The sequence below is a fragment of the Hippoglossus hippoglossus genome, chromosome 22 (assembly GCF_009819705.1).
Source record: "Hippoglossus hippoglossus isolate fHipHip1 chromosome 22, fHipHip1.pri, whole genome shotgun sequence".
NCBI lineage: Eukaryota > Metazoa > Chordata > Actinopteri > Pleuronectiformes > Pleuronectidae > Hippoglossus > Hippoglossus hippoglossus.
The window spans coordinates 19,463,758-19,476,861 of record NC_047172.1 but is presented as its reverse complement, the minus strand read 5'-3'; the positions used below and the strand labels follow the sequence as shown (position 1 = coordinate 19,476,861).

Here is a 13,104-nt window from a genome sequence, read left to right as displayed (position 1 = left end):
CTTGTTTTAGCCTCTGCACTCACTGGTTTATAGTTGGTGGTTTTACATCCTTCCAGCTCACAGTTATCATTTTCTTGGCAGTCAGCAAAGGAATCCATAATAAGTATTTCTGGTTCATGTTATACTGGTCTTTAGGTATAGCTCCCAACAAAAACAACAATGGATCTAAAGGATTATACTTTTTCAAAATGCATTTTCCTCTTTAACAGCTCTCCAAAATTCTTGCATTTCTGGGCAGTGTCAGAATAATTGTGTGTGGTCTCCTACCTTTCCACAATTTCTCCAGCATACCAATGGTTGTTGTACATATGAGGAGAAGATAAGAGGTGTGTTCAAATATCAGATTTTTCTGATATTAACCCTAACCCAAATTCTTTCCATAATTGGCTGTTAATTCCTTTATGTGAGTTTGCACATAAGTCCTCCCATATGTGAAGTCAGGTATATTTACAGAACTGATATCTACAAGTGTGTGAAATTTTACAGGGTTTGATTGAAATTAAAAAATGTTGGGTCTTGGTGGAGGTAAGTGCTCAACTTGCATTCTACTTCTCAATGAGAGGGATTTGAAGACTGAATTTGACACAACTGCCTTGCTGTTGTTTATAGTATTTATCCAAATATAATGAACAAAACTTAGGATACTTAAGTTGTGATCTGCATTCTAAAAAAATGTAAGAACTATTAAAACACTCTGAAATCACAAGCTAAAGGTAAACTGTACTTAAAAGAAATTATTTAATGAAACTGTATTTCCAGATCCTAAACCCTAAATCCTCAACCTGTCAAACCAAGTGATACACTCTTGTATTTGAATTTGCAACAACAGAGAAAGAAATGTTGATATTTCCTTCCTCATATCTTAGATGAGGAAGGAAACAGGCATTGTGGGAAGGACTGCAGCGAGTGCTCTAACACGACACTCAGCCCATGAGGCAGGGCCTTGCTTTGTGATTGGTCCACACTCTGATAAGTTCCACACCTGTCCCTGTTGGCGAGGCTCAGCTTATGAAACAGCATGGCAACTGCAGGGAAGGTAAGCATGCTGACTTCTCCTCACATATATTCGCTCAGTGAACTTCACTGAGGGTTTGAATGGATTCAAGTGAGTCTACACACAGAACCTTCTGGGATTTCCATGGCTCAGTGTCATGTTTATGGAGCAGAGGGATTGTTTACAGTGGACGGACATGAGGGGCGGCTCTGAATCTGAACAGACTCTCTGCTGCACTCTTTCACAATCTGTAAAGAAAGACGATGAGTCATTGAAGAGGTCTGTGTGTCTCTGGTTCAGACTTGGTGCTGAGATATCTTGTTCAAACTCATGTTTTTGCAACACTTCCACACAACAGGTCAAAGTTTCTCTGAAAGACAAGTTTTGTAAGGTTCAGTTACAGTCAGAATGTGGCAAAGAACAGAGTAGAAGAACTGTCAGCCAGTCCAACATCCTGTTTGTCTGTCGGCCAAAAGAAGCCAGCTGTAATATTCCCCCTTATTCCATTTAATTGGACTATTTCCTGTGTTGCACTGACTGGGTGACGTGTCCAGCGACTTGATGCAATGACAGATTCCAGACCAGCTGAAGCTCTTGGATGTTGTTTTGTGTTGTAGATGATCCGGTGCAGAGCTGCAGTAGCATGGGAGGCTGGGAAACCTCTCGTGATGGAGGAGGTGGAGGTGGCGCCTCCTAAAGCAGGGGAGGTTCGGCTCAAGGTAAAGACTCTGGGTTTGACAATTTACACTCATCTTTATTAATAAGGTCTGCAGTGGTGGGGGTGGGGTGCAAGATAAAAGAGTTGGGGGCAAACCCTTCACAACAAACTCCGCTGATAACAGCTATATACACACTGTTTATAACCGACTCCATATGATTAACAGCCTCTTTTCAATCATTATCTACAGTTCTTGTCAGTTCTCGTCATTTAGTGTATTGATTCTCTAACACTGCAGTGTACTTTGCACCCTCCCTCCTATATGTTGTAAGAGTCTATATATACGGTATATATGTTGTAGGAATCTCCTTTGCTGATATTTTAGCTTGACTAAGAAAGCACAGCTCTTTATTTTAATACAAACTTCCCACCAGTAAATACTGATGTGTGAATATCTGTTTAACTGTAAAGAGATGCTCTTTAAAGTATAAGTAAGATTTGATTGATTGATTTCCTCTGATTTCAGCACATATTAAATTCAATACAAACTCATGATCATGATATTACAATGATATGGAGTTAAATTACAGAGACAGAAAAACAGCAAAAACAACAACATAGGGCTTGAGCAATAAACATTTTCACATTCTACCCAAATAAAAGCCATTTAAAAACAATTGGATTAAGGCAAATAGAGGAAGAAGATTATCAAAGTGTTAAGAAAAAAATTATAAAACACAGTTATGTGTGGAATTACAGTTATAATAACTAGTTCCAAAAATAATTATATATATATATACATATAAAATAAAAATATTCATTACATAAAACAATTGCAACTTGAAGTTGGAAGGTTTAAGATCAACTTTCTAAAATGTCCAGAGGGTAGAAGTGTACTTAATTCAAAGATATGCTGTATTGTGTTTCACGAGCCAGGTGCACTTCAAGAAAAGGCAGATTCTCTAAGTTCAGGGCAAACTCCTGGGTCCTAAAGTAAAAGCCATTCGGTTGAATGGGTGTGATTAAGTCCATCTGGTTGTCGGAGTAATGTTTATAGAATGTCAGAGTGATGAACAAATTTAAAGTTTTAATGTGTAGACAATGTGCGCCTATAAATCACGTCTGTAGATTTAAATGATCCTGCATTGATCCGATGCTGTTCCGTCATTTCAGGTTGTGGCCACAGGGATCTGCCACACTGACTCCTACACCCTGAGTGGCTCGGACCCTGAGGGAGTTTTCCCCGTGGTGCTGGGCCACGAGGGAGCTGGTATCGTGGAGAGTGTCGGAGATGGAGTCGTCAAGTTTCAACCAGGTTCTCTTCTTATATTGTACGGTCTTGACATTACAATGCAAAGTGCCTGGTATGTTGTAAATTGGAGCTATACAAACAAAATATTTTTTTTAAATTAATTACTGGCTCAAATATAGCCCAGGTTGCCACGGATCCAAAAGGTTGTTAATTTGAGAAAAAAAAAATTGTAAAAAAAAAAGTAATAAATCCTTGAATTTGATGATTAAGAAGGTACGTGACCCCTGTAAAACAATGTGCTTGTATTTTAGGGGACACAGTCATACCGTTATACGTCCCACAATGTGGAGAGTGCAAGTTCTGCAAAAGTCCCAAAACCAACTTGTGCCAAAAGATCAGGTAAGCGTTGAATCTCCTCTGTGCCGCTCCACAGATTAGCTGCTACATTAAAAATCTGTCTTTCCTTGTGCAGTACCTCTGAACGGTTTGATCCGTGTCTTGTCCTCTAGGCTCACTCAGGGCAAAGGCTTGATGCCAGATGGGACGACTCGTTTCTCCTGCAAAGGCAAGAGCCTCTTCCACTTCATGGGCTGCAGCACGTTCTCTGAGTACACTGTGGTGGCCGAGATCTCTCTGGCCAAAGTGGACCGCAGGGCCCCGCTGGACAAGGTTTGTCTGCTGGGCTGTGGCATCACCACCGGATATGGAGCTGCTTTAAACACGGCCAAGGTTAGTCAGCTTTCCTCCCCTAACACCACTTTGCTTCGATCGCTCATCACAACCAGGCACTAATAGTCACTGTGGGAAGTGTACGGAAACGTGTCACTACCCAAGAAACCAAATCAAAAGAGGACTAGAACTGCGCTCAGTAGATCGAATATCTCTACCAAGGCCCAAATCCCTTTAAATTCAGTCAAGCAACACCAAATTGCACACACTCAGAGACATCAGTCCCATAAATATGATTTCAAGATCTCAAAGATCCACAAAATTTTCTCTGGGAAATCAGTGAAAAAGTTAAAAAAAAGATCTCGCAGTGTTAAAGAAGGTGACATTTTTTTTTAATGGATTCTTTTTTGGTTCATTCCCCACCCTTCCACCAAGTTTCAAGAAAATCGGTTCTGTAGTTTTTGCATTACCCAGCTGAAAAACGGACAGAGAAGCAGCAATTGAAACATAGCCTTCTTGGCAGAGCTAATGAATAATGAACAATAATTGGCACGTCAGAAAGCACATTTTCATTTTATCATTGTTTATTGAGTATTTCAGTTGTCATTTTTATTCAGACTGTTTTCTTCCCCACTCTCACGCTCAAACATGAAATCCCTGATCATCCATTTTTTATACTCCATGCATGTGAAAAGAATGAATATGAGACTACAGTAAATACTAGTATGACTTGCTGCTACTGGAATGTCGATACATCATTTATCACCTTGTGAAACTAGGTGCATACATAATTAAATAGAGTTTGCAGAAGTTTATTTTTGTATTTATGTGATTGTCTTCTCAGTACCTCGCAAAGCCTGTCAGGCAGAAGAGCTTCGTTGATTCTGGTGGGAGCTCAGGTTCCTTCAATTCTGTAAAGCTTTTTAGTGTTGGTGTATATTATTTAAGCCACTCTGGTAATTATGACAGTGTCAGTCAGTAAGTCACCACTTTGGTCCTGAAGGAAAATATCTCCCAGATGATCCTACTGGTTTTTAATGATCCTTTTATTGGTGCAACTTAGCAAAAAATTCCGACAACATTTGGGATAAAAGCATCAAATTTGGTGACAGGCAAGTTTGGATATTGAGCCATCGTGAATTTTGAATACAGAAGCTATGGCAGCCATTTTCCAAATGGCCGTCAGAGACAACTGTTTTCAGATCAATTATTTTTATCAGTAAATTATAATGACAATAATATGATATTAAGGACATACTTAGTTGAATATGTATAAAATTCATTAGTACCATACATAGTTCGTGGGAACTGCCATTTGGATAATGGAAGTCATTTCAAATTCAAGATGGCTGCCTTTTTTTCAAGATGGTTAGATGGGTAGATTTGAGCTGTGTCCGAAATCAACCACTCATTCATTAACCCCGACTTTACTGTGTAGTGACTTCTATGTAGAGGACTATACAGTGAGAAGAAGAAAAACCCTTTCACACTACTTGGCACATTTTCTCTGTGCCAGTAATTACGTAATTGTCCCAGGATTCTGATGTACAACAACAACAAAGCCAGCTGGTGGAAAATCGGACAGTAAATTTTAAATATTTATTTTACAGTCAGTATTAATACGTTTAGGTGAAAAACCCAGTGAATAATAATCATCTTTAAATACAGATTTAAACGTGTTTGTCTCAGTTTGTGCTGTCATGCTCTGCTCTGCTCGTATTTACATTTATACGACAGGTCGAGCTGCTGCTGCTGCCTTCTCTCCATCGTCCCTCCTCCGCAGGCACAATGCATGATGGTATTACTCAGGCAGTGACCATCTGTTGTACACTACTTTTAACGCTGCATTGTGGGAAATAATGAGTGCACTATACAGGGTATAAAAGATTTCACTAAACATTTGGACAGCATTACAAAATGGCAAACTCACTACATTGCTGGCTCTATAGTGATTAGTGAGTGATTTTGGACACAGCCTTAGTCTGATACGGATTAGACGGCTATTCTGAAAAAGGCAGCCATCTTGAATATTAATATATTATCCAAATGGCCGTTCTCAAGATTTATGTATGGTCAATCAATTCAACTAATTATATGCCCAGTATCACATTATATGTGATATTGATGAGAAAATGTATCAGAAAACAGTGGTCCCCGGAAGACATTTTCAATGGCCACCATATTGAAAAGTCTTAATGGGTCAATATCCAGATTTCTTTGCAATGCCTTTGGCTATAATTATTTATTAAAAAAAAATTATCAATTTCCTTTAGTGTCACGTCTTTCTGACATTTGTGCTTTTCAGTGAAGTTGCTCAGCAACTGTTGGCTGCCATGAAGTTTGGGACAAACACACTTCGAGGTGACTCACTTGCTAACACACTACATGAACATGGAAAACTTTATTCCTGTTCAACATCACCATGTTAGGGTTGCCATTGGGAATGGTTAGCCTCTTGACATTAGCATTTACGATAGGTCAAAGCACAGCAGAGCCTCACAGAGCCTGTGTGATGATTTTTAATGATGACTTACTGTTTCCGTTTATTGATTATTAGCATTATAGCAGTATTTACATGATATCAGAGGGAAAACACAGCACAGTCAAAATGTGTTGGTTAGTAAAGTTGTTTTATATTCTCTTCAGCATCATTATTTCTTCCCCCTGCTGTGCACTGTATCATTCATAGCCACAGAGATGTGCTGACCTGCATTTGCCTCTGGTGTTTCTCACCCCGCAGGTGGAGGCTGGGTCGACCTGTGCAGTGTTTGGACTGGGGGCACTGGGCCTCGCAGCCATAATGGGCTGTAAAGCAGCCGGGGCCGCTCGGATTATTGGCGTCGATCTAAACCCTGACAAGTTCCCCACTGCTCAAGAGTTTGGGGCCACGGACGTGGTGAGCCCGAAGGAGCACAGCAAGCCAATCCAAGAGGTGCTGGTGGAGATGACGGACGGAGGTGTGGACTACTCCTTCGAATGTGTGGGCAATGTGGCAATCATGGTGAGGGAGGGAAATAATAATATGTATATTTTATATTTATTACCATATTACTGAACCGTAATAACTAATCTGTGGATGCTGAATAACCATGAGTCATTATGTGGCTTAATGCACGGTTTTATAAAGAAACCAATATTTTTTAGAATGAAAACGGCCTCTTGTTGTACAGCAGGTATTCATTTTATTCCATAACATTAGTAGTATTTTTACTTTTATAAATGTATTACTATTTCAGTCTCATTTACTTGCATGACTACAATTTTAAGAATGAAGTTGTAATATTACAAGAAAAAATGTGTGTAATTTTTTAACCCATCAGGAAATCTGTCGATCTTGATAAGTTATACTTTAGTATATGTTAAAAAACGTTATACTTAATATTGTGGCACATCAGCATCACATTATCATGAGGTTCAGGGAAAAAAATGTCTGGAAGAAACTGTCTATTCCAAAGAAAGAACCACTCAGACTTGGAGGAAGTTTTTGTTAGTGGTCGACTGAATTTTATCAATTTATTCTGGTAATATTATTACCTTTTTATTGCAATATTACAACTTTATCATTATAATATTGTTTAGATTAGATTAGATTCAACTTTATTGTCATTGCACAGAGTACAAGTACTGAGACAACGAAATGCAGTTTGTGACTTTATTCTTGTAACATAACAACTATATTCTCATAATATTACAACTTTATTCAAATAATATTATGCCTTTATTCTCATAACAATAAGACTTTATTCTTGTAATATAAAAACTTGATCCAACATGGCCCTAATACTCAGTCATACATGACAAACCTCCTCCCCCTGTCAGGCCTTCAAAGAAGAACACATAAAGAGAAGAACACAACTGAACAATGGTTGAGTTTGTGTTCAGGTGCTGTCTGGATCCGACAGAGGTTTTATTGTCCTGACTTTGTTTCCTGGTGGCAGAGAGCAGCTCTGGAGGCCTGCCATAAAGGATGGGGCACAAGCATAATCATCGGAGTGGCAGCTGCCGGCCAGGAGATCTCCACCCGACCCTTTCAGCTGGTGACTGGACGCACCTGGAAAGGCACTGCCTTCGGAGGTAGCTACATTGTTGTTGAGGCCTCAATTCAGGACGTTTCTCAGGGAACAGAATCTGACTGCTCGTCCAAGATCAATACAGTGGCAGATCTAGGATTTTTCTAAAGCAGGGGCCACAATTTATACAGAGGGACCAATTATATGTGCAACATACATTCCTTGTTTACTGTTTGCTCTTTTAGCTTTGATTCAAAGCCACATCATTTAATTTATTTTGGGGAAAAACCCTTGTCTGTGTACACTGTGTATGCTTAGAAAATAAATATTCTTAAGTTGTTATATTTGTTGTAAGTAGCGTTAGTAACTTCTTTCCCTGAAGGAACAGGGGCACTTCAGCGGCCAATCAGATTTCAGCTGCAGCCAGTTCCTCCCTTGGCCCTGCCCCTGGATCCGCCCCCAGATTAATATATTCAAAATCATAACAATCAATATTTGTGACTGTGTGCAGAATCACTTTCTATTCCACTCATTCACTGTACTCGAGAAACTACTAAGAAACACTCGATAGTTCATAATGAGCAGCAAGTTAAGATTTCTGACCCATTAGTCACGTGCATTTCCATGTTTTCCAACTTTAATCCTCACAACCTTTTTGTGTCATTGTGTGAATATTTGAGGGTATGCGTTTCACACAGTTTGGATATTTACATTTAACAGGGCAGGGTAAAGATATAATGTGCTAAAGTGAATAGAGAGTGACACAGTGCTCCTCCTCATACTCCTGATGGTGTCTGAGCACCATCACTTTGAGAATAGAATAGAACCATCTCTGTAAAATGCATTACAATGAAATTTTGCACCGATATTCTTGGTCCCCAGAGGACGAATCACAAAGACGTTGATGATCCCATGACTTTCAATCTAGCGCCACCAGCAGGTTGAACGTTTTGATGTCGCTACAATTATTAGATGGTTTGTCATGAAATCTGGTTCATGTTATAAAGTTTCATGGTTCATGAGGTTTAATGAACTTAATCAACATTAACAATAATGGGGAAGCAACAAACAACAAAGGAGGCAATTTCTTGTTTGTTTGTGTTCCTGTTCCCTGCATGAATGGTCTCCATTCCACTCACCCACTCCATATCTTTACTCCCAGCTCTCATTCCAAGCAAACAATGAGCACATACTGCACAAAACAAGCTCATCATTCATTCTCTACAATAAAACTTTGTGGGTCTGGCTCAGAGCCAAGCTGTTACACAGACGTTTACACTGACTAATGTACACACTCACAAAGGTGTGTAGGTGGAGGTTCAGAGCAAATATCCCCCAGGTTGTAACTTTGTGGAAACAGTTGTGTAACGTCTATTAACAGGATAACTTATTTGCTTTTCATATAGATAAATATTGTATGCTCTGTTTGTGTATGAGTCCTGTTTTGTTCACTTGAGGCCCTTTTACTCTTTTCCTAGGATACAAGAGTGTGGACAGTGTTCCCAAACTGGTGGACGAGTACATGAACAAGAAGCTGAAAGTGGATGAATTTGTTACTCACACTTTGCCCTTTGAGAAGATCGCTGATGGTTTCGATCTCATGCATGCTGGGAAATGGTGAGCCTCGATTTGACATACATACCGAAGGTTTTTTAATTATGTTAATGTGTACCACGCTCTGGTGTCCCTCTGGGTTTAAACTGACTTGCATGAAAAGAACCATCTCGCCACCTGGTGGCTGGTTGCAGTATAGGCCATAAATTCCACCTCTTCCTTGTTAACAGATGGGACATGGACCAAATTAAGAAAGCAAAGCAAAAGTACATGTGTTTGACGTTTATGGTAGCTTTAGTTGTAGTTAGTTATTCAATGCTATAAAAACGTGGTGAAACGTCATGTTTGACAGCTGAGACTGAATTGTGATTGGTCTAGCGCTTATATCAGCAGAATGTTGCTCCTCTGGCTACATCCCCCTATCACTACCGCACAGACTTTAGCTCCAAATGTGCAGCGTCCGTATGCAGGATATTTGAACTTTATTTTTGGATAGTGGGAGGAAGTGGAGACGTGTCGTCCATCTTTAAATACAGTCTATAGTTAGGAACTTATGCATCACTCCTGCACTATGTTGAGGACATACTGAGACCCTGAGAGGCTTTTATTCAAATACAAGCAGCGTGTATCAGTAATGTATTTTAAAGGTCATATATGTATATGAGATTGTCAACATTAAAAAAGTAGCCAGTAAGTGTTTTCAATGTAAAAATCGAGTGGTGTAATGGCATCCTGAGCAGAAAATGCAGTCACACTCCCTGTGTGTGTGTATGTGAGTGTGTGAACCGAGCTTCTTTCTTCCTTGTTTTCTTGCCAGCGTGGGCACACATTCATGTCACTGCATGTGTTTCCTTCCTTTGAAATTGTTCCCATGTCTATAAGGTCTAATCTATGTGTTGATGGAAACATGACACTTATGTGAACTTAGTTTTTTCACTGCTGTTTCACGCTGCCGTTAAACCAGAATTTCCACAGCTGCACAGCTTACTATCCTCTTATACCTACTAATTCCACAAATGTCTGTTTGTGGAACGCATATCTCTCGAACTCTTCATCTTATTGGTTTCACAAGTGGCATGTGTATTCTTAAACACCCAAGAGGGTGCAGAGTAAATTTTAATAAACAGGCACACAGTGTCTTGCAGTCAGTCGGGGCGGGGCAGCTTTAACATTCATCAAACCGAGTTGAACATTTCTTCTTCTACGTCTTCTATGTCAGTGTTTGGCAACTGGCAGCCCATGGGCCAAAACCAGCAGTAATATCTGTCCCATCAAGTCATTTTGATCATTTTTATTTCACCACATCAGGCTGACTGGTGCGGATCTCTGTCATGGCAACAACATTCGTAGAACCACTTCCTCTGTAGCAATTTGTCTACAAAGTAATACACAAAGTTTGTCTTTAGCTGCAATGCTTCATATCGAGAAGAATCACAGAACTTTTATTTCGAAAAATGTTGAACTTAGATCTGAAGATTGTATCGATTTTTTAAATCAAAGTTAGTAATGCTAGCTGGCTACCACCCCCGTGCAGACCTGCAGTAACCGTACTAAGCCTGTAATAAGTTCAAGCACATATTTATGGCTCGACATGTCTCACTCCATTCTGCCAACGAAACCCATTTCACCAGTCGGCACGGCAGCTAGCAGGGTGGTTTTGGTGACTTTCATGTATACACCATAGAATGTATATAAAGATGGATGAAGTGTCTTCACTACCTAAAACTGTCCAGAAGTGAAACCAAAATATTTTGAATTTGAACGCTGCGCAGTCTGTGCTGTAGAATGTGGGGGATGTAGTCGTGGTAGCAGGGTCCCGCCCAACCAATCACGAGTCAGTCTTACCTGTAAATCCTGACCTAAACCAAACTTTCCAGAAAAAGGCTTGAACATACATCAGTGGGAGAAGAACCTAAAATCACTTAAATTTAACTAAAATCTATTTACCGTTCTTTGATTTTATTAGTTTAGATTCATATTGTAAATATAATCTTTAAAACTAAAAAAACTAACCCAATATTCACTATTTAATCCCATTTTTCTCTTTCAGCATCCGTGTGGTCCTCCAGTTCTAGATGCAGAGGAGCACTGAAAACATAATGGAGGTCCATGTTGTGCTGAGTCAAATAAATAATCTCTAAGTTCCCTGTCTGAGTCTGTATTATTTGAACAATTCACAGTCAGTCACCTCTTTGATCAACCCCCCCGAAGGAGCACATGTGAGAAGATTGTGAGAGAAACAGGAACCAAAACAAGATTATTCATAAATATTCAGAAACATCCTTTGATCGAGACTGAATAAATAACAAATACAACCACAAACAGTCGAACAGACATCAATGTTGGCAGGTTGTTAATCGATAAGGATTGCTGAGTCCGAGCGGAGGCCTGATGACGAAGGATGTTGGAAACACTGCAGATGAAATCCAGCCTTTTTAAATACTCGCAAAAACATCCTTTGATTATTGTCCCTGTAGGATTGGAGCACACAGACATGTAACGGGTACACAAACTTCTCCCTGTAAACCTAAGTGTCTCCAGTCTCGGGGAAAGCACTTCCACTTCAAAAACGTTGACTCAAAGTGGAACCGACTTGATAGGATACTACAATGCCTTGTATGCCGCTATGCCAATCCTAATTAGGTAAAAAATGTTTCCCCAGCAGCTCAGTTCCTGCTCTACAGCCGAAACGCAAAACTGAACTTTTCCCTCCTCTATTTTTTGTGCCTGATGAGAACACAATACAGCTCAAAGGATTTTGGGCCTTTTTTTCACCACAAACATGGCAGGAAACTTTCAGTAATGTGCTGAAGATTAATTTAATCAGATTTTATTGTTTGAAAATAATATGATACAACTGTAATCACAACAAGGCTATTCTTCTCTAATGATTACACAAACAATAATATGGGAATGTATTGACTACTGTGACGCTGTTCTCTCTTACGACTCCATACCTCTGCAGTTAGGATCATCCCCCCCCACTCCTCATCCAGCTTCACTGGCTTCCAGTCCAACAAATAGTACACTACAGAATTCCCCACCATATCTGTTGGACTTTCCCGTGCCCTGTTCTATTCCTCAGCTTCTCTTCTCTCCGTCTCACATTTAAACTCACCTGCTCGCCTCCACGACACTGGAACTCTCTGCCACCTCGCGTCCACCAGCTGGAATGTATTGGACAGTTAAAATCTCCAATCAAAACACATCTGTTTGGATTTAACCTTTGGTCTCAGACTTGTCACATGTGTACTGTTCTGTGTCTTGTCCTCTTAACCTGACTTTTATCTTGGTTTTACTTTTTAATTATTCCTGTTCATACCTTGATAGATAGGTTGCAATGGTTAATGTGTTATGACATTATTATCTGACCCCACAGTGTCATCATGATGACATCATTCCTACCATATCAAATTAATTGTTTTTCGATCGATATAAGCTTCAGGTCATGTCTGTAGTCATGTCTGCAGAGCGACCTGGAATATTTTTTAACAATGCATGTCGTCACTTTTCAAATGACATCATATGATGGGGATTGACTATTTCTGATCCATTTAGTCTTTATATTGTCGCTCTATTATTAGTAGATATAACGAACATTTAGAATCTGACTATGAGGTAATCTACAGTAAATCCAGTAGTCATACGAGGCAAAACGATTGTTGTGGCAGCAGATCACTGTATTAGTTCAAATATTCTGGTGTGTAATTAGCAGCACACAACATTTGATAAAAAGCAACGGTCCGATTTAAAAAGTGAGATGTAACATGTTGATAAGCGAGCTGCAGAGGAGCTGAAATGACAACCATGAAACAGACTTAGTCAAGTTTGTACCAGCGTTCATTAATGTGCTTGTTCTGAATTCAGTGTTTCATTGTGCACTGAAACTGGGCAATCGCTTTGTTTCGAGACAACTTGTTTCTACTGCACGAAATTATCTTTTTTTGTCACTGCAAACTAAATTCAT

At 39.6% G+C, this 13,104-nt stretch overlaps 1 protein-coding gene across 1 annotated transcript; it reads left to right on the top strand.

The window, feature by feature from the left end:
• The first annotated feature begins 846 nt into the window (after positions 1-846).
• On the top strand, positions 847-11,332 carry LOC117756629 (alcohol dehydrogenase class-3 chain L). Its single transcript, XM_034577226.1, has 9 exons — positions 847-1,036; positions 1,612-1,713; positions 2,826-2,967; positions 3,216-3,303; positions 3,414-3,633; positions 6,314-6,574; positions 7,512-7,647; positions 9,062-9,200; positions 11,188-11,332. Exons 1-9 carry the CDS (start codon positions 1,019-1,021, stop codon positions 11,210-11,212), a joined length of 1,131 nt encoding a protein of 376 aa, XP_034433117.1. The 5' UTR covers positions 847-1,018; the 3' UTR covers positions 11,213-11,332.
• Positions 11,333-13,104: the final 1,772 nt, after the last annotated feature.